Source organism: Gambusia affinis, linkage group LG15 (genome assembly GCF_019740435.1).
Source record: "Gambusia affinis linkage group LG15, SWU_Gaff_1.0, whole genome shotgun sequence".
NCBI classification, from domain to species: Eukaryota; Metazoa; Chordata; class Actinopteri; order Cyprinodontiformes; family Poeciliidae; genus Gambusia; species Gambusia affinis.
This window is the reverse complement of record NC_057882.1, coordinates 16,060,512-16,083,604: the sequence shown is the minus strand read 5'-3', so window position 1 is coordinate 16,083,604 and position 23,093 is coordinate 16,060,512. Positions and strand designations below refer to the sequence as shown.

The following is a 23,093-nucleotide window of genomic DNA, read 5'->3' as shown; positions in this document are numbered from 1 at the left end:
TTAGCTAATCTTGTGTTCGTGGCTTATATTTCAAAGTCAGCACAATTTCCAGCCATTAATGTGAGGAGTAAGGAACGTTAAAGAGCAGGAAAGCAGACAGAAAACGACACCAGAGTAAGACAAAGGAGAACCAGTGATAAGTAGTGAAGACAAACCAAACACAAGCTTTAGAAAACTCACTGTTCTGTCAGGAGAATATAAATATGTGCACATTTTATTCCTATTTATTTATGTACATCATACTGCATACATGTGTTATAGCTGGGAGCTGTCGGCTTTTGTGAAAGGCTCTGCGAATTCAGCAGAAATAGAGGCCGACTTAACAAGCATGAGGAGGAAGAAAGTGAAGAAAACTTCAGGCGCTCACATTTTCTTCTCTGGCTGTGCTGTTTTGTGGGAGATGCCGACTATTACAGGCTATGCAGCTCACGCATAGCAATTTAGATACTTTTATTGGTAACACTTTATGTGACGGGTTGTGCATAAGACTGACATGACAGTGTCATAAACGTGACATAACACCTGTTATGAACATGAAGGAGTCTTTACGAATGTCTGAGTGTTATCATGACGTGTCATTCGGTAAATAATGACACTTTTAATGCAAAGTTGCTCAAACGGTTGCATTAAAAGTTCATTAAAAGGGCCAACGTTGCATTCAAGTGTTATTATTTACAAAATAATACAAAGTTGGCACTTCTAATGGACCTTTTAAAGCAACTTTGCATTAAAAGTGTCATTATTTACCGAATGACAGTTCATAACAGCAGTTATAGACATTCGTAAAGCCTCCTTCATGTTCATAACAGCTGTTATGTCATGTTTATGACAGTGACATGTCGGTCTTATGCACACGCTGTCAAATAAAGTGTTACCTTTTTTTAAACACAAACTGTACAAAAGTAAAGTCATATTATTTGTTTTCTTGAAAAATTACAAGAAATTGTTTGATTTTTTTCCAACTAACTCCTAGGTCCCTGAAGTAAAAGTTTCAGAAAACCAAAAGATGTTTCATTCTACTTGTTTTTAAGACAGTTTGGGTTTGGTAGATTTTTGGCACCATATATCCAAAGTATTCTTCTTAAAAGTTTCATATTTTAATAACTAACAATTTTCCCCATCTTCTGCTGTTAGTGCTGCTTACCACTAGATGGAGACAAGCTTCCATTTCAGTGAATAAGCAGACTGACCGCCAGCAAACGTACACATCTGAATAAGAAGCTTAATAATTTATGAATTAGCTCGATTAAAAACACATCCTGGATGAGGACTGGGAGTATTTATATCAAAGTGATTACATAGTAATGGTGCTTAAAATCTAGAATAAAAAATAGAATCAACGACAGAGAGCAAATACTGAAATTTAGGAAATTGAAAGTACTGATGATAGAAGAAGAAACAATGGAGAAATTAGTAAATATGGGAAGGTAATCTTATTTTTTATACTGGAAACAAACCAACTTTATTCCTCCTGTGCTCTGAGGGGAGAAACAAGCCACTCATTCATGTTGATAGCGCTGAAGAGGGCTAAGCCATTAAGCTAATCATGCAATGGCAATATTGCCATCCTGAAATATTGCCATTGCATATTGGAAGATGGTAATGGCATCATCTTCTGGTACCATTAAGAAGATGGTACCAGTTGTGATGAATCCATAATGTCATTACTCCTCTGTTCTCATTTGTGATCAGGATCCTTCCGACGTTGTTAACTTTAGTATCTTTATGCTCCACAACTCAGATGGAAGAACAATCACACTATTATTTATACACTTCATGAAGGAAGTGCAAGAAGCCCAAATTAGCAGTAGGGCACACAGCAAACAGGCAAAGATCAGATGACATCATATCCTTTAAGAAAATCAGTTTGAGGCTGCAAAAACATGAGACTTCAACCCTTTTTTCTCTGCTTCTGTACCACTTCTTGTTCGTCTGTTACATAAAATCCAAATAAAACATCTTGTAGTTGCAACTTGACAATATGGAAAAGTTAAATGTTGCAAATAAGTTTGCACTGTAAATCAAAATTCCTAGAGTGACAGATATTGATCAATGCCACACATGTGCTCTAATTTACACGCAGACTGGCAAATCGAGTCCATCTGTTTCAGTGGCCCTCCAGTCACCAGAGCTGAACCACAACAATTACAGGAGGCCAGAAAACATCTGAATTGGGACAATTCAAAACTGACCTAGAATGATTTACTATCTAAAATGTCACCTGGTTTATTTAAATGTATTTTTTTCTAATGCTGAAGGAGTCACAACGTTCCCTGCACTTCAGCAAGAAAAGCCCATCTAGGTAAAATCAGCAGTAAGTAAGAAAGAGAAGTAAGTAAGAAAAAAACTCAACAACTTAAATTTAAATTCAATGAGAACTTCAGGCACTAAGGATTAAAATGCAGTTTTTTTCCTGAGGAAGTAGCTGCACAAAGTAGCACCAACAGACCTAAGGTTGAAACAATTATTATTGAAATCCTCGTCTAATTTAGTAATCGATTAATCGTTAACTGGAATATACAGACTCCAAAAGTATGGCCTTTAATAAAAAAAATTTTAAAAACACAATTAGAGCAGCAATTAAGCCAGAATTGCATGAAAAACATATGCATTTATGAGAAAAAAGACCCTTGTCTGTAAATATGTTTTAGCCAAGTTAGTGATGTAGTTTCAGCTTCATCCGGTTCAGATTTACTAAGGGAATGCCATGTTGTTGCATTTTATACATGTTTATTTTCTCATCATAAAAAGTAATCAAATTATTTGTCCAATATGGTGTAAAATATGCTTAAGTGGTTAAACGAAAACCTGAGAATGTCTCGTTTTTTTTATCAGATTACTCGATAAATCATCAGAATGAGTGATAGATTAATCGATTACTAAAATAATCGTTAGTTGCAGCCTTAAACGAATGACTGGCCTGTTTTGCTGGAAGGTTGATCATTTGAGTAAAAACAGGTCAGTAAATCCACAAATTCAGGAAAGAAAAAGAAAAAATAACCAAAAAGACTCTACAGGGCCACATTTTTGAACATATGCAACATAACTAGCACCGTGGTGAGAACTAAACACGACTTCTCATGCTTGGGTTGAGATCATGTATTTACCAGAATTCAGTGATTATCGTCAAAGCCCATAACAACCCTCGGTTAATCTAATCTTTTCGGCCGAATGTGTGGAGCTGACACAGAAAGAGGAGCTGCCATCAATCATCTCGTATTTAGAACGGGTCTGGGAGTAGAGCAGCTAAGAGCCTTTAATCAGATGTTTGAGGGAAAACGAGGATGAAGTGCTGCAGGATGGACAGCAGCGTTTATTTACACAGGAAATGCAGTCATCTAATTAACGGTAGAGTTTCTAGTAACACGCACTGCTACACATCAGTCTAACTTATCTTTAAAAAAATTCCATAAAATCACTCATCCATGTACAAATGTTTTGATTTAAATATATTCAGTGGAAAGCAATCTACCACATAATCAACCACCAGGGGCAGCAATTTACCCTCCCGTTTCGTCCTGTTCTGTCATTTACGTACAGTACCTACATTGCCTTGAAAAATTATTTTTACCCCTTTAATTTTTTACATTTAGTCTCACAAGAGTCAGTGTATTTCATTATTACTTTGTGTGACTGACAAACACAGAGACCCAGTTTCAAGTAAAAAATAAATAAATAAATAAATAAAGGATCCCCAAAGTACCCCTTAAGGAACGGTATGTTCACAGTGTATAAAACCTCAATAAACACAAGGGGGTATGAATAGTTTTCCCAAGTCAAAACGCTTTTCCCTCCCCTGTTATGCGTATTTGTGTTCCTCTTCTTACCTCCAGAGGCGAGGGGGAGACCGCCTCACCATCAGGCCCCTGAGACACGCACAGCTGTGGGGACATGGTGGGCGATTCGTCTATGTAGGGCAGCGTCTCGGAGCTATCCTGGGACTTGCCGTCTTCGGCTCCGTCCCCGTCGTAGCCATCTGTATTGTAATTGAAGTCTGTATGTGGAGGGGGAAGGAGAGAAAAGTTCAGGTTTATCGTCGACCGTAAGCAGGTAAAAATGCGATACATTCGCAGCACATTTTGCCCTGACTTTCGCCAGTAAAACAAAATGCAATCTTCCATGAAAATGTCCACAATAATTAGAGCATAAATAATAAAAGTCACTGTTTATGAGTCTCTGTTTTCCTGATGGAGGATAAGGTTATAAGCTGGACGGCTGGAGGGCTTTCCAGCTGCTCTGATGCAAGAAAAGTGCGGGTTAACAGTTCACCACAGAACAAAGGGATCACTTCCAGCTACAGGCATCACTTTCCAGACACTTAAAAAAACTCCAAGCAATTAATTCTTATACTGAATAACAATTTGCTGTGAAAGCGTCGAGAAAAAGCAACTAAACCCAAAATGAAAATGTTCATTTCAGACAGAGCTCTGAAAACATGAAATAGAGTTGGAACGACTAATCAAAGTAATTGAGATTAATCGGTTTTTGAAATAGTCAATTCAGTAATCGATTAATCGTCCACCCTCAGAGCCGTATTTAAGCCAAAACAGTACAAAGCAATCTATAAATTTTGCATCCAAGTTAAAAACGTCTTTGTCTGCAAATCTGTTTTACCCAGAATCTTTTACGAAGGAAGTCTGGGCTGATTTATTTTTCAACAAAAGTAAATAAATTATTTGCAACTTTTAATGTACTTCTAATACTGTATAAAGAAGGCTCTGATTAGTGATTAAATGGAAAACCTGCAGATTGTGCCAATTTTTTCCCCCTGATTATTTGCTGTCCTATAAGCAAAAAAGTGCCAAAAGTCCAAAGCCAAGGGCTAACTTTAACTTTGTGGAATCGCAGCCCTGACACAGGCATGTACTGGACTTTGTGTCAGAAATCAGGTCGAAACTCATCAACACTGACAGTCAAACCCTGAGTATTGGTGACAGCTCCGGTGGAAAGGAACATCGCCGACTGTGAAATCACTCCTGTCCTGCCATCAAAAGAGCAGCAGCAAAAACAAGACGACTGGAAAAACAACTACATATTCAAAGAACGAGAGACGAATAAAAAAATAAAAAACAGAGGCTGATTTATGTTATCACAGCTGATTTTCCCACAGAAACTAGCACATTCCTTTTCAAGCAGATTTCTTTTGGGGGTTTTTTAAGACAAAGAGAGAATCCTTATGAAACTTGCTCTTGTTTTTGGTTCACATTTTATTAGCTTATTAAGTTTAGTTGTATTTCTTAACAACTTGTATCGTTACTGTGTTTGTATTTTTGATGCTATGTTTTATCAAAGCGGGTCTCTCTTGTAAATGAGATATCGACTCTCAATGAGGCAACCTGTATAAATAATGGTTAAATACACACAAAAATCAAATAGACTGAGTCAGCAGTGTTTAAAAATTCTAAATTGAATTTCGGTGATGTTTTACAGTGATTGTGAGGGAGTTGTGTGGGAGCTCTAGCCCTGAAGAGGGCGGGTGTGTTTGCATAAAATATATCAGTCGTTTCTAATGAGATGCAGATAAAAATTGATAGGAAAAGCGGGACTCAGACCCCGCTGGGACAATTCACATCATGCAGTTAATGTTGCAGCTCGTCTGGACATGCAGTCTGTGACACGTACCTCAAGTCATTAGGCCCACCTGTCAATCAAGAGCCTCCATCTGTGAGCTGCATGCTGGGGTGTGTGTGTGTGTGTGTGTGTTGATAATTGATCATTTGAATCGGGACATGATCTTTATGCAGCTGTCATGCATACGCAGAAATAGCTGCATTCCGTGAAGCGTTGCAGGAAGACAAGAGTGGAGCGTGAAGTATTAAAGTGAGGAAGATGCTAACATGCTGATCAGAATCCAAATCAAATCTATTTTACAGCAGGCAGCCATGATTGCTCTATATTTTCTACTTGGAGAAACATCTGAGGGACACAGAGCCCATTCAGAAATGCAGCTCCAACTCCAGGGAGCTGGAGTGCATACAGTAGACTGGTTCACTTTATCCATCCCGACCGCTACGCATATTAGCTGTTTGATTTCGTCATTATTGGTGTTAAGTGTGTGAGAGTCTCTCAGAAGGGCAATTTGGCATGTGATTGGTCAGTCTTTCAGCTCATTAGATCTGCTCAGCAGTTTTAATGAAAGCCACACAGAGGGAGAGAGGGAAGAGGAAGTAACTGTAACTATCTTTTGGACAAGCCAGACCCACTGCCGCTAATTCACAAAAACAGATCAAGATTAAAATACCTGCTCAACAATGAAGCATGGATTTCCACGTAAGCATTTCAAGAAGGTTTTTTGTCAAAAGTACTCTGAAATTTAAAGTTCTCTGATGTGACGTCACCAGAGCTTTTTTGCAGAGACTGAAAATTGTGTCTCCAACATCTGTTTGTGTTCAGCTTCCTAACCGTGTCACCAGACAGAGATTTAAAGAGGAGGAAGAAACTGACTTTCATCACCATGGTAGCATTAGTTGTTTCATGTTTTCGTTTCTCTACTCCTGAGGTTTACAGAATGGAGAATATCACTTCTTCTTAGTTAGCCTGAAAAGGTTCGTATCTCACACAGCACTGCTTTCACCTCTCGTCACAGAGCTTCATTAATGTCGCTGTTGTATGTTTAATGTTTTATGTTAATGTTTTGCTGGCGATCAACAGAGAGAAAGAATGTTTTAGACAATCCGCCAGCTGCAGCCTGTTCTGTTTGGCCATCCATGTCGGCAGGATTAGACTGGAGTAAGATCAGAATGGAGCGTGACGGAGTAGCAGATCACACCGAGTACGAAGAAATGGCCTTAGAGGAAAGCAGGGCTGCAGCTAATTATTTTAGTAATCGATTATTCTGACGATTAATCAGATTTATAGATTTGGCACACTCGGCAAATGCTTCCTTTAACCACTTCAGCCTTTATTTAATCAAGAGCATTGGTTACCTAAAATGCAATTGTAGCCTTCCTTTAGTGTACACCTCATCGCTTGTAGCAAAGGATGTATCTGCAGTTACAAAATACTCCTGACATGAATAGAAAACATTTACAGCAAAAGGTTTTCTTTAATCATAAATAGTTTTGTGCACGTTTGGCTTAATTATTGCTCCGAGTTTGTCGTTACTTCAGCAAATGGCCTTTTTTGAGTCCGTGTACTCCAGTAAACAATTAATCGATTACAAAATTAGTTGATGGTTATTTGAATTATCAATTAATCACAATTAATCTGATTAATCATTTCACCCCTTGAGGAAAGTGAGGTTTATTTCATAAAAGCTGCACAGCAATTCAGAGATAATGACTACTTGGTTTTGAGACACCCCCCCACACACACATTTAGAAGCCACAGTTAAACCAAGAGAACGTTGCAACTCACCATCACTAGTGAACAGAGAACGAATGACGCACACAGCCTCAAAGAAGAAAGCCATAAGTGTTGCAGCAGGTAGTCTTCATCGGAAATTGTCCATTGTTACTGTTAGTAACATTTTGTTCCCCTCTAAACACTAGCAGTGCAACTATTTAGTTTGTAACTGAACAATGAGTTGATGCAAAACCCAACATGTGTGGCCTGCCGCTGAAATAGTGATATGAAAACTACAGCCAGCGTGTTGCTTCTCCGTGCTGAATGCTGCTCTGTTTCAAACCCTTGAGCCAGCACTTATTCAAATATCGGCTCTAGGGGTTTATCCAACATGTCCAAAGCCAGCTCAGTAATAAACACACATCCGTGAAGAGCCGCTGCTGAATAGAATAAAATGTGGTCTTCCCACTCTTCATTTGCATATGGCTGGTCCTCTCCGGTTAGCAGACAGTATCCTAGTCAACGGTTCGTAACAAACACTGGCACTGGTGTTTTCTTACGAGTATATGGATTAAAAAGAGCTACCTGCATGATAAAGGAGAAAAAAATAACCAAATGTGAGGTAATCCGCTGCTAGAAAGAAATATAGCTGTTAAATTATACCTCATTTGGTTACTTACTAAAACATTTTCAGAGGAGTACTTAAGCCAAAGTTGTACAAAAACATTTTGCATTTAAGATAAAAAATACCTCTGTCTGTAAATATGTTTGACAGTTAGATTCATTCAGTTCAAATTAACCAAAGTAATGCTGGTGGGTGCTGAGAAATCTGAAGAACACTGGATGTACAATCCAGTGGCACCTCTCTGATTGTCCAAATTAAACTCTGGTTGTCTAAAAAACCGGAGACTCTTTAGTCCCTGTTGATATGAGCTGCAGACAGCTATGATGCAAATGAAGACACAATTGTTGCATAATAAATCAGTTTGAGCTGCGGGGAGTTATTACTAAATAACCATTGCACCCTTTCATTGGGTGCAATGACCTCTGACTGTGTCAGTCCACATCACTCTCACTTTGACAGACAGCTCTCACTCCCCCTATCGCTCTCAATATCTGGGCTTTGCTTTCATTGGAAAGGGCAAACCTGCCATGGCAACCGGGGAGGTTGATCCAAATGCCTTCTGCTTGTCCATATAGGCGGTGTAATTTGTCACAGTAAAGGCTTTGAATCTGAAACAGAGCGATGATATGAATAAACTACCAGAAGGTAAAAATACTGTTAACTCCTCCAGTTTCCACATTTCACTCAAACCACTGAAAACCCAAGAGGGAAATCTGGAATGATATGTCGATGAGCAGCGCTGTCCACGATGCAAATTAAGGATAGTTAATAACGCATAACAACAATTCATCCAAAACTGAGCAAATTCAGACATCTTTACAATTTGACTATATGCCTATATTAAGTGCACACATTTCAAAGGTTTAAAATAGGTAAGTAATTGTATCATTAAGTTAAAATAATTTTCTAGAAAATTAGAGGTGACCAACCTCCACCCATTTTCAGCTCAGTTGCTAACCTTCTGACCATTAGCATTAGCACAATGGTTAGCACAACTAATCAATTTATTCTGATTCCTGGAAAATTGAAAACAGAATACAAACGAAATAAAGGGTGGAATAAACTCTTGGAAACGTAAAAAAAAAAAAAAAAAAAAAAAAATCTCATCTCAGGACAACATTGACAAGACTTTTAGAGAATTTAATTTGATTTCACCGTATTGTCAATAAATGTCAAGAGCTGAACATAAGTCATAAAACATGGCAGTCTTTACAATCCATTGATGCAACGGCAAAGCTTTAAACTGACTTCACAACATAATGACTGATAAAATAAGCTGTATAGTCGACACAGCCATTGTCCCAGTCTTCTCCTTTCATCAGTCATGAGCGCAGAACTCACTGTGCACATGGATCCAACTAATAATATCACAGTGAGAAAAAGTTGCCGCTACAGCGTGAGAATCTAATCAGGGAGCTGTGCTGCCTTCCTCAGCAATTTTCTCAGGAGAGAATGGATTACATCATGGCCTGCAGTCAGCCAACAGTGTGTGGGCACCAAGAAACTGGCGTGCAAACTGTGAGCGCTGCTGAAAATGAATAAACAACCCGGCAGTCACACAAACCGATATTCCACCTTTCAGGGTCTGATGAGCGTTGTTTTCCACACCTTCCACGACCACTTTTCAGAGTGTTTGCAGATAACAAGCGATTTCAAGAAAACTCTCTAAAGACAAGACAAGATACCGTGTCAAAAACAAAAGAAAAAAAAATCTGGAATAATATTTCAGCTGCCAAGTTTCAGGTTTCCAGCCGCAGCAGTACATTAGTAGCAAGACGAATGCACAGTCATTGTGTTTGTGCGAGTGTGTTGATGCAATGCATTCAGGCTTTTACACCTCCCTGTTCTGCCATTGTCAATTAGAGGGTAACACTGGGGAAATTAAAATTCTTGGTGATGGCCTGTGTCCGCGCCCGGTTACACCACTCCACACTCATAAAGCAATTTTTTATAGCAGAAACACAACCAGCTGCAAAGTGCAGTGCTTCAAATTCACAGATCAAAACACTTCGAACAATACTCTTCCATAACTTCCCTATTTTAAGCCTATGAATAAAAAAAGAAGCATACCTGCTGGCATAAAACAAGCAGCTGCTGACCAAAGAGGCAGATGAGGAGCGGTAGATTGCATTCTCTACTGGTAGCTGCTTCGTCCTGAAACCATCTGAACAGGAATCAATACATGAACACACCCATCTCTCCCAGACAACATCTGACTTCACGAAACAATGAGAGAGAAAGCAAGCGGCCACGTGTTCACGCATCAGCAACAGATGGGCAGATGTTTCAGATGAGTCTCGTCGCTCGCCGTCGCATTCCAATCTAGTTTGCTTCCGGAGCGTTAAACTGGGATTTTATTGGACGAGGGAGGCCGTATCTTGGAGATGATTGAAGGTGAAATGGCTTCTGATTAAAAGTGCATCGTGTTCTGTGCGCGTTTAAAATCTATTAATCCATCAGCAGAGAAGGTGCAGAGAAGAAGAAAAAAAAATCTGACTTGAGAAGGATTGAGAAGATAGAAGAAGAAGCAGCAAACAGAAGGCAACATGGAAAAGCACAATGAGAAAAAGAGGTGTGAGTGACTCATGGTCACTATTTTCACAGCGTGGCTCTGATACGTCAAGTCGAGCTCTGAAAAACGGAAAATATGTGGGCCACAAGGTTTGGGTCATATATTTATAGTTTGCAAATATGCAAACTATAATTACAAACTGGGGCAAGTTTGCTGATGACTGTATATACACAGTGTAAAATATACAGTCATCTGTATATTTTACCCTTTTCATTCCGATACACATGCACTATGCTAAGGTAGACATCTCAAATAGGAGACAGGACTTTATTTTCAAGTATTCAGCATTTCTTCTTGTTTAGACATGTGACAAAATGGGAACAGTGTGAAAGATTGATAAAGATGGTTTCCTCAGAAGAAATTTGATAATAATTCAGGGTTTAAGCTAAAAAAGTAATTATTGAACTCCTAAGTCAGGCTTAAGACAAGCTGCAGTCTTTGGATAAACAGGTTAAAGTGGGATTTTTGCTCCTCATTTCTTTAATCCAGCCTGATCGAGATGATAATGGCTGAGTCCTCCGATAGGACTAACAGCCAAGTTCAGGAAACAAACCCAACGGAGGCCAATAAGAGGGTTGACCTCCATACAAAACACTCAAAACACAGAGAAATCACAGTGGATGAGGGAGAGTAAAAGTCTGGTCAGCATGAACCATTGAGACCACACTAATATAGATTTATTAAATAAAAAATCCTCAGAAGCTAACTGAGATGAAGAAGGTTGCTCATTATCTAGCTACTCCACATGGAGTGTGCACACATGTAGAGCACTTCCTGCTGGGGGACAGGCTGATAGAAGGCAGCATTGTCCCTTAATATGCCAAAGGACAGACAAATCCACAACTGCTGGATATCTTCACAAGCCATATGCCTGTAGGCAGCAAGAGATAAGGAACCCCTCTGTACTTGTGTGCAGTCCCCCTACTCATTCACTACATCCCCCCAAACTCAACCAGGAGATGTTGCCATAGCAGCCAGTCACTATTTGTTACAACGACCTGGCATAGATCTTCGTATTTCAGATGAGTTAGAAATGGCACACAGCTTCCATGCATCATGGAAAACAAGCTCCACCGAACACATGGAGACACACCTAAAGATCCAGAAACACTTTCACTACAGCCAAACTAACTACCCACCCTAGCAGCAGGTTTGAGGAGACGAATCAATCACATGTACTGAAGAGCTTTTCAGTGCCCACACACCTGCAGTAAAACAGTGCTGTAAATCTGCTGTGTGCGCTTCTACTCCTCAGCGTGCCACTAACTGGGCTGTGCATGTCCGTTGGTGGGCATGTGCTAATGGAAAGTGAATCAAACCGTGCAGTGACACAAAAGCACTACAATGAAGTCATTAAAATGCAAAAAGCCCCGGCTAAAGCCTTTGGGGCGACCCAGTCGGTGGTTGTGTTGTCTGTTTAGTGGGCTCCACAGCCCAATTAGGAGAATATGATGCCGCAAAGAGCGAGTAAGTCTGAGACACTGAGGGTGTTGGACCGAGTAGTTCAGGGTCAAGGAAATGTTTCGCACCACTTAAAAGCATTGGGGGTTACTTTGAGTCAATAAGGCAGAGAAGATAACTACCTTTGGAAGAAATAAAGATGGAGGACGTTCATGGATGTACTATACACTCAAAGGGAGAGTAGAAGTTTTATATTTGATCTATTTTGTGTTTTTCTAAACATGAGCAGGATCAAACAAATTGTAAAAGTGTCTAGCTAAATTGTAGTAGTTAGATTACCTAATTTAACAGAAATGTTTCTAATGAGAGCCATGCAAAAGGCAGAAAACATTCTGGACTGTCAATAATTATAATAATAAAGTGATACTGTGATTTTTATTTATTCCTTTCACCACTCTGAATGAACGATGAGTAAATATGGTCCCACCTTGCTGCATAGGATTTGCTTTATTGTAAAAAGACTAAATGATCTGATTTGACAAAATTTGAAATCTGAACATTTTTAAAAACCATTTTCCTAAAAATGGCTTCCGTCATAGAGAAGACGTCCTCTATCCCTTTTTTACATTTAAGCTACAAAACGTTTACAGCCAAGCAATTACAGTTTTATACCAGATAAGGAGATTTAATGAAAATGTACCACTCTCCAATTAACTGGCTAAAAATATCAAAACGCAAAGGATGAATGACACTGACGTTGTCATGACGATTGCTTTTAAATATATTGCGCGGTCGCCATGTTGCAGTCCCACAACTTGCTTCTGTTTACATTAATTAAGATAGAAGGAAGACAATGAGAGGAAGTTTTGACCTCAAACGTGAGGAACGCAAACATTGTCTTGAAAACAGAGCCAGTGGATCAATGTAAAGTCAACAACAACTCTCTAGATCAGGGGTGTCAAACTCCAGTCCTCAATGTCCTTGTCCTGCAACTGTTAGATGTGCCTCTGCACCACACCTGAATAGAATAATTAGGTCATTAAGGCTCTGGAGAACTGATCTACACAAGGAGGAGGTAATTAAGCCATTTCATTGCAGTGTTTTGTACCTGTGGCACATCTAAAAACTGCAGGACAGCGGCCCTTGAGGACTGGAGTTTGACACTTGTGCTCTAAATGGATGGATTTCTGATGCAGGACATGCTTAGACTAGATTACTGAGCAACATGTGGGGCTGGGGAGGTGCAGCTGTTACAGAACAAAAGTCGTGTTGACATGACTAGTCCTGATGGTCATGTCAACATTACTTCTCTCACGTGTGTCTCCAAATATGCATGTACTGGTTACAGATATAAAAGTATACAAAGATTTCAAATAAATGTTTCAAAATTGTCCAATATGCCATTTGTACAGTCTGAAGTCCTTGAAGGTTAAGCTTTCAGAACGTTTTGCCTGCCTGTCAGTAACAAAGTTGCTCTATGTTCTCCCTTTGTGTCTTGGTGAACTGTTAATCACCAACACTTTTCTGTAGCTCATGAGAAAAATCCTCTGCTAAGTGGAAAGTGATGGAAACAAAAGAAACGCCACACATTATTGTAATTCTGATAATGATTTTAAGAGTCCAGTTGGCAAGCTGAGGCTTGAGCAGCACGCCTGTTAAGCAGCAGACTGTTGGTCTGCCTCTGAGGAGACAACAAATATCAGCTTTTATAGCCTCCCAGTGTTCAGTATAAACAGCAGAAGAACAAAAAAGGAATCATTTTTAGCCCAGTAAGCATGCTCACTTAAAAACATACACAGTAAGCATGTTTACTCTTCCCTTACTGTCTACAACATGTGTAAACAGTATTCAAACTGATACTGATAATAACAATAAAATTGAATCTTTTAAAAACCACCTGGCGTTATTACGGATATTCACTTTCTTTTTTTTGTTTTTAGGTGGGGAACGGGGAAGTTTAGAATATTTGCAGCTGTAGGGGCCTTTTGTTTTTAAATATGCCAAAAGGAAAGGGGCAGAGAGAGGGGGAAAAGACATGCAGCAAAGGCTTTTTGCTGATATGCGGACGATTTTCAGATAAAATTAGTTTCACAGTGCAAGTATATGGTGACCACCCAAAAATCAGGAAAGTAGGGCCAATTTATTGACGACTTAGGGAGAAACATTTGCACAAGTTTTAAATTAAGTGAGATTTTGCCAGAAGAGACTGAAAGCTTTTATCAAATTGCACATCCAACAGTGGCTAACTCTTATTGTTTCTCTGTCAATTGGTGAAAACAAGGTGTCTTATCATATCAATCATATCAGTTTTCTTGTTTGTACACAAAAATCTAAATGGAGATAACTACAAATAAAGATTTTGTTTACTTAGACACTGTCTAAGTGTTTGTCACCCTTTACAATGACTATCAAAATAAAATATGGTGCGTAATGGCTGCTTCAGCTTCCTGCCCGTATGTGTCATGTGACCTGCTTAATGTGACGTATTCAGACATCCACAGACAGCTTGTTGGTGTAGGAGAAAAGAAGAAAAATGAAGGCATACCACATGCAAACACACACACAGGACGTAATTCCTCACCTTACTTTTACTCCCACTCACTAATCCCATATCAAAAGATCATGAACCTCTCCACATGACAGCTTAATTCTGTGCATTTGGCCTTTTCCCTTATTTTCTCACTGAGGAATCTCAAATGTCAAAGAGCCAATCAGGCTGAACAGCATCCGTTGACATAAGCATATAGACAACACACTGAGACCAGATGGCAACAGCTTAGTGGGGCAATTAATCTTTAATGACCCTGGCAAAAGCGCATGTATACGAAGACACAAAGAAGAGAAAAGTGCCAATGGCCTAATGGATTCTTGGTTTTTCCGCCATAAACATATTGAAGAAATATCTCTAAATACCAAATGTAATCAAATTTGCGATGAATTAGTACATATGTTTGCTCACCTGCGTCTGGCTGGTTGACTGGTTGTTGCCCGAGTGCATCCATCAGCCCCAACTCATAATGGTCTCATCTTCCCATCCTGTCTCCCCCACTCCTCTCTTCCACTACACTAACCTGAATGCTTAATGATGGCCCCTGCCTTCCGGGAGCATGTAAACATGCCAGCCTCGCCATTGGCTGAGGAAGGGAGGTCTTTCTGTGCCGATTGGCTGAGACAGATGGGGCTGCCATGGATGGCAGAGGAGGAAGAGGATGGTGGTTACCATAGCCCTACAGCATGACTGCTGTCTATGGCATGGAGCACTCTCTCACACACACGCACACACACACACACACAAAAGGCTTCAGCCCCCTCAGGGTATAGTAATGGTCCCCACAGACTTAGAGCACAAACACACTGAGACACATGACACACCCTCTAACATAAACCACAACAAAGGATACCAGGGCTTAACCAAAATAATGATGGTGAGACATCTGATACTTAAACCAGTGGTTCCTTTCAGAAGCTTAACGTCCAAAATCAGTTTCATATTTAAGATACTTTTCAATTTGAAGGAAATTTTTAGTTAACCAAATTATAACATTTTTTAATTCATCCTTACTTTCTAGAAAGGATGGACGATTATAGAAACACCAACCTAATGCCTACTTCACATGGCAAGATTTTAAAATTATTGGCTGATTTTCAAAACCTCAGAGACTGAAGAGGATAAGAAATCATAGATATATCAGGTTTGGTACCAGACTGTGTGGTCTACAGCCACACAGCAAATACAGCAAACCACACACACGACCATTCGGATGTCAGACAAGGAATCTCACAAAACTTTTTGAGATCAAACATGATTTCAGAGTAAAAAAACATGGGAGACAAGGACGAGGCAATGGCGATAGGTTTGTGGGATATTTTTAACAGAGACAAAAACAATACAATCTCACATTCACCTGACTTTGTAGCGTGCCATGGCAGTTGTTCTGTCCTCTGTATTTTGGATTCCCCTCCATGCTTTCCATCAGCTCAATTTATGACTGGCTACACGTCATATTTAGCAGGCCGTGTAGTAAAACTGGGCCAATAATAACAATAAAGATAAGTGATGTTGATTTTCATCTTGTTGCTGTTTGTGTACGGTACATGTTTCGGGAATGGCGGGGGGTTGGCCATGTGGTATTTTCTATTTGGGCATGGCACAATGATAGTGATTGTGGTGTGGTAATTTTTTCAAGGTGTTAAAAGGGTAGGGAAACATTTATCAGTAAATATTGGTTATTAGCCATAGCAGAATTACTAATATCAGAAATCAATAGTGGTACATATGTCATATCGGTGCCATGCTGGATTTAATCAGTGTTTCTTTGCTGTCGGATTTCTCTAAAAGTTTTGTAAGACAGAATTTAATAAATACAGCTCATATCAGTAACTTCTGTAATGTACAACTTATTGACTCTTACTAAAGGATCAGCGAAGCTATCTTGCTCCTGCTTGTTTGCTGCATGTTGAAGTATAGCATATTGTCAGTGACAAAAGCTGCATCAATAATGGAGAAGGTCGTCACTGAACGAACTCGGGTTGTCATGGTACAGCAGAACCCCTGCAGGGAAGGAAGCAACTAAGAAGTCAAGGTAGACGTGCGAATAATAGCCAGATCTCAGTTTCACTGCTGTAAGCTAGACGTGTTCATTTGGAATAGTCAAATTAGTCACTTCCAGCATCTTTATTTTGCTAAATAAAACTGGGGAGATGAACTTCTTACGTAAGCCTGAACTCCTTAATGCCCAAAGCAAAGACAATGCTTGAACACAAAGCAGAGAAAGATGGCACCGAGGGGGCAGCAGAGATTACTGTATTACATAACAACAGTGCTTGAGGCTGACTCAGATTGTTTCCTGCTCATGTGTGTGACAAGAAGTCTGAATGGCTGTTTCTATAGCTACAGCTCAGAGAAAAGAAAGAACAGATTCATCTGTTGATCAGGACAACGGTAGGGATGAAACGATGCGAGGACATTGATTCAAAGCTGACATGCAAGCTTTGAATCGGTATTCAAAGCTTGAATGTCTAACTATTTAAACGTATTTAAATATTTAGCTATTTAAATATAATAAATAAATAACTAAATATACAACTGGCAAACACTTGGATTAGGTGGCTGATTTAACCTATGCTGTGTGTGGCTGAGAAACAACTGACATGATTGAAAAGCACTCTTAGATGACAGATTTGGATTTATGACCCCTGGAGTGTAGAAGTACTGGATGTTCTTTCTGAGAGGCGAGGTTAGAGAAAGACAAGTGTTTGGTCACATCGGGTCTCTGTAAGGTGCAACAGCCGAGACATTCCTGCATTTACTAAAACTCCCCTCAGAGAGTCTGCTGGGAAGCTGTCCAGAATCACAGAGAGTCCGTTTGCTGAGTCAAGACATGCGACAGCCAAATAACTGCTAACATTTAACACTTGAAGACAGAACTGGGACTGAGTCGAAGTCAGCCAGGAGCTGCTGGCCGGCGGTAAACTTCATCAATTACAGTTAATGTGCTCCAGAGGAAATCCAGACAAAGAATATGGCAGCCTGGGAATCACATCCATCTCTCTGTTGAGGTAGTGGTTCAAGATGTTCCTCTTCCCAGCAACACTTTCCAGTTAATCCTGGGCAATCCCAATGTGATCCCAGGGCTGAAGAAGGTATTTAAGGTCCCTTTCGGGTGTTTTCACACCTGATAGACCGGTAGACTCAGTTCAATAGGGAACCAATGCTGCAACATTTGTTACATTTTCAGGTGATACGATTCACTTTCACACCGCATTGTGTCAAACAAACCAAACCCTTTGAAAAATCTTTTTAAACCCTTCCCTTTGGTGGTGCTGCACAAAAAAAGACACTAAGCGCAACTTCCTTTTTTATGAAAAGTGCAGCGTACCGCGCTTGTTACAGTCTAATTAAAATGAACTTTATTTATTTCCTCTAGATAAGCTGCCAGCTCCTCTGTTTAGACTATAAATGGAGTTGCTCAACGTTGCGTTCTCTTTAGTTTTCTCTGTTCTGTGTGTAATGGAGACTCTAATTAAACGCACCATTTCAACCAAAGGTTTGGAATGAGCTTCCCAACCAGACGCTCCAAAGCGTCCGGTCCATAACTCTTCAACACGCTGTCAGCTCCCGGTCAGAAAGACATACTTAGTTCAGTGTTCATGAGATAATATTCAGAATTTTTTTTTTTTCCAATTGATTTTAGTTGCCTCTACGATGAACTCTTTGCATAAAGTCTAGAATGTCTGCACATCTGCACCAGTCAAGGGTGTTAATTATAACCTGTCAAATGACCGACGGGCTTTAAATTTTCCCGTTGTTTAAAAAAATAACCAATCAAATACGTAAAATATTCCGTTAACGCAACCTCTGATCCACAACAGAGTTCGATGGCACATTCAGACCTCCCCAAACAAACCGGATTTCTAGACAAATGAACTAGAGTGTGTGATTAAAGTGGACTAAACAGGGTTGGTGTGAATGCACCCATAGATGGTTTTGGGACGGCTCTAGGAAGACCTGCCTGATCAAATCTTAGATACGCCGTGGAATAGCCAAGTTGACATATTAGAAAGATTTGAGAACCCATTTGATACTGGAAGAGGTTTTCAATAATCTGGCCTTCTTCTCAAAATACTTCAAGCAGAGAAGCACCTGTGGGTCTTCTCTGTGATATATAAGAAAAGACCCACGTAATAAGAGGCAGTGTCACTAGCTGAGACAGTCACATCCCAATGATGGACTGTGTGACCAAATGACAAGAGGAGTTAGGGCAAATTTCATGACCATTGGGGTTATCTTTACTGATAACCCCACTGGGCAGTGGATGACAAGCAGAAATTGTTTGTCATACGTCTTCAACATGTTATACTGGCATTTGGGCTTCTTCTTTAGCGGAACTGTGAACTTACAACCAAACTTTCCATTCATCAGATCACACTTTATTTATTTAGTAGATGTTTAGTGATGAAGAATTGATGGATTACCAGCTATTAGAAACAGTTTATTCCGAAAAAGCAATAAAAATACAGACTCGTGCTACAATCTTTAACAAGTGACAAACTACTCATCTGCCAATCCAGATTATCGTGGTGTGGTTACTAGAGCACAGCAGAACTGCTCTTTGACACACCCTGTGACAAAAACTATTTTTACTGCATCCCCAGAGATGCACATAAATTCAAGCCTTCCTCCCTCTGAATCGGATTAGGGGAAATCCATTTGACATATGCGCGCACGTTAAGACCCTGAATGTGCACGTGCCACATCGGCCCCACCATGCCAAAACGTCCATATCCAGATTGTTACATAATCTGGCTTTCCCTTTTGATTGAGCTGCACATGCCACTGAAGCATGGCAGATACAAGTCTAATTTTGTGAAGGTTGCAGTGAGGACCCTGAAGACTGAGTCTATCACTATTAAATCCCAAGTATCAGAACGAGGTCGTAGTCAAGACATTTTAATTGACTGACTTGAGTCCCTTAGCAAACTCCATTTAAATGTTGTTCAAGTGCTAACCAATTTTAAGTAGAACACGTTTTGCATAGCTTGCAAAATAGTAGCAGAGAGACTGCATTAGTTGCTGCAGGCGTCCGTCTGTCTTTGATATGCCCTCCTCCATGCATTGCGCTTGGAATGTTTTCAGTATAGGCAGAGATGCACGGAGGGCAGCTGAAACACCAGTTGTTAACTGTTATAATATACAAATCAGAATGCAAAGTTTACAAAGCAGAATAACTTCTTTAAATTTTTTAGCAGATACGATTCAAAACAACAAAATTATGTCGTGACCTTTTTGGTCAAGAAGTCACATCAAATATGTCAACATTAGTGTGGCACTTCAGGAAATGGCCCCGCGTGAAAACATCAGTCAGAGCAACATGAAACACCTTCATACAAAAATTCAAAACAAATACTGCCCATTATGTAAAATGTTGGTAGATTTCTTCTTTTGTTTTTTAGTATTATTTTTTTACATTCCATTGAAAGGGTTTGGTAAAGGAGCTATTGTAAACAATAATCAATGGAGGGAATAACTTGACAAACTAAATAGGAAAAATATTTTTTTTATCCATGACACAAAGCTAAAACACACACAAAAAATTACCAATTGCTGTAGCAACAAAGTCATAAAGCTATGATTGATGTTACGCAACATCTTGGTATTTCATAAAGTCATACTCTGAGACAGAAAACTGAGAAAGCAGCCAAAAGTATCAAACCACAGGAAGGGGGGAAAGTCCTCACTCTGCAGCAGATTAGAACAAAACTGATTAAGTTTATGACTCTGTTTAAGAAACCCACCAGAGACACTGATTAGCCTCAGAACTGAAACAAGAGCTGAAAAAATGTTGACAAAAAAACCAAAATGCTGAAGGGAAGCAGCTGAGACGTACTAATTGCTCTCAGAGATTCGACTGCTTTAGATGCTGACTGGACAAATGTTGCAGAGGAAGACTGATGAAAGCTCTGGACTTGCCCTGTTTTTCTTTTCCAAGTGGGCTTGCTCTGATGTGAAGACTTTAATTTATCACCTTTTATTTTTACTGTTCAACACACTGGTGCTGTAAGCCTTTTAGGATTAGCCGTTGCAGAACAAACACGTGGCAGAAATGCAACACGCTGCCTAAATCGGCGGTGGGGTTAAACAGAAAGGTTTCAGTCTCTCTGGGAGAAGCAGAGTCATTCTGCCTTTGACCATTTACTCCCACTTGGCTCCTGTGGTTCAGGATGTGCGGTCACCGATCAGCGCACACACAGCCATTAACACGTCAGCGGCTACAAAGAAGAGATGCAATTACACCATCGTGTTAGTAACTCCCAAGAAAACAGAGGAAGCTGTAGTTGGGATGCATACCGGTTTGAAAGCAGAGGGACGGGGTCAGCGTACTACTTCCTCAGAAATATGAGTCTCTTCACACATTCTGAGGTGTTACTCATGTTGAATGTTCTTGAGCAGAGGACAATTTCAGCAACTTTCCACAGACATGGAAAAGACGAAGCAAAAGATATTAAGCTCCATGAATGTTTGTGGCTATTTTTTACACGATAGTAAAGAGTTGTGAAACTAAGATTCGCTCTCCTGGTGCATACATCTGACCTCTGGTGCCATTAAAAATGGATCTACTTCCACATGGTGTTGAATTAGAATGCAATCAGCTTCACATGGATCCCAGGATACACCGAATACAGCAAAACCGTGTAAATGCTAAATATGATTCAGAAATCACACAGAAACACAGGCCTGATGAGTATTAATGCATGCATTGAGCATCTAAAAATACCCAGCTCTGCAAAGCATTTACAGTCATGAGAGAACACTGACCCCATTGGTATGTGGTCAACAGTAAGAGCAAAGAGGGGGGTTTTTTTGGATCCACGTTTCTCTGAAATAGGGATCCAACTAAAGGGGACCTGCCTCACCCCTAGGATGGGCACTATGTTAATATAACTAATAATATCTCCATGCTTGTTAACATTTGAACTAAGAAGTCGGGTTGCTCTGCAGACATTTTTTTCTTACACATCACATGAAGTACAACAAGCTAAACAACACAAAATGACACCACTGTAGGCATAAAACCTCTGTGTGTCTGCCAGCAGCATTTAAAGGTAGGACTCATCCGGTTAGTCTGCAGAAGAGAGACTTGAGCATCCTGCTAGGAGGTTGGAGGTAGAGGGCGATCAACTTATGTGCAGCTTATTTTAAGTGGCATTTCCTTCAGGTGAACGCTTTCTTAAAAAAACCAAATGTCAGAGGTTTAAATGAGATACATAGCATTAGTTTTATAAGTCTTGAGTTTGAAATGTCACTATTGTGAAACATATTTTTAAAGTCACCCTGTTTTGTCGTCTTTTCAGCATTTTACCTCTGTCACAAATGATAATTGTTTACAAAATGTTGGCTGTCCTTTGGAAATTTCAGCTCTAGTGTAAATTTCTAGTAACTCTACAGGCATCAGTGTTAACTGTTCTAAACAAATAATCGAGTTGACGTCAGTGAAATCCTCTTGAACTGCGGAGCCGTGTGGCACCGTCTGCTCCCCCTAACTTTACCCCACTGAAAAGGTTATTTGAAGCTCCTGCACAATTACAATAAAAAAAACGATTTAGCAAACCAAAGAGCAATACACATCACAGGAAAGCGTTTAAGAAAATCTGCTTAAATTATTTTTATTGAAGCCTTTCACACAATATTTATAAGATTAATGAGGGCAAAGTGTATTCCACCACTCTTTACCACAAAGGTAGAATGTTTTTCCTCTACGTTTTAATCCCACCAGGACTTCATGTTGTCCATCCTCCTGTTTACTTTCTCTCAGGAGATTTCAACATGGTAACAGCAGCAGCACAGGGGAGCAAATCCCAAGCGGCCGTGTGCCCAGGACTCCCAACGTACACACAAAGCAGCTCAAAAACACACCAACAGAACCACGGCTGCACCTGATCAGACCTGGGTTTCGCTGCATAGAATAACAGAAGATGATCTGAAAACAAGCATTCATTCATGTCATTAATTATGGCAGGGTTTGGCGATATGGACTTGGAATTTCATCACAGTATTGTGTGGTACTGTGGCGATGATTAAAATTATGATTAAAAAGTATTTATCACTTCTTTTTTAGAAGAAGTGATAAATATCGCCACAAACTTAATGCTGCTCTTGATGCCATATACTTAAAGAAGTGTAATTTATACTGCCAAACTGCACAGAGAGACTTTATTTAATCGTATTTTCAAATTTACTGACATTTGTGGATGCTTTGGTGGAAAAAAATGGGGAAAAATGGTTCGCCAGTGCTTTAACATTAACTGACATCTATTGTGAGAACAATAAATCAAAATTCTTTTCATGACAAGAAATGTTTCACAATAAATGTTAAATGCCCATCCCTAATTTATGGATGTTGTTTTATATGAATGAGTATTGTGCTTTTTTTTTAAAGCTAAACAACAACCAAACAAATCAAAGTCATTGGAATGTTACCAAAGGGAAATTAAGAAATTGTTGTATTGTTAAACAAGACTGCCATCTGAACACTTATTGACCCAGTGTACAGCAAGCGTCTGCAGCACAGCATGAAGGATGCAGTAAAGAACTGATTCAAATTAAACATCAGAGAGCTGCTCTTCTGCATGGCTTGGAACATAAAGTTCCAACTCCAGGTTTTCAGACACATACTGCCAATTTAAGGGCTTCCCCCTGCCTTTATGTCTGAA

General features: G+C 39.7%; 1 protein-coding gene across 2 annotated transcripts in view; it reads right to left on the bottom strand.

Annotated features, from left to right (window-relative positions):
- Positions 1-23,093, bottom strand: part of abr (ABR activator of RhoGEF and GTPase) — a 131,229-nt gene that overhangs the window by 84,935 nt on the left and 23,201 nt on the right. For both annotated transcript variants that reach the window (XM_044139723.1, XM_044139724.1), the window contains exon 2: positions 3,828-3,994. In XM_044139723.1, coding sequence (XP_043995658.1) covers positions 3,828-3,994 — 167 coding nt within the window. The remainder of the gene's footprint in view (positions 1-3,827; positions 3,995-23,093) is intronic.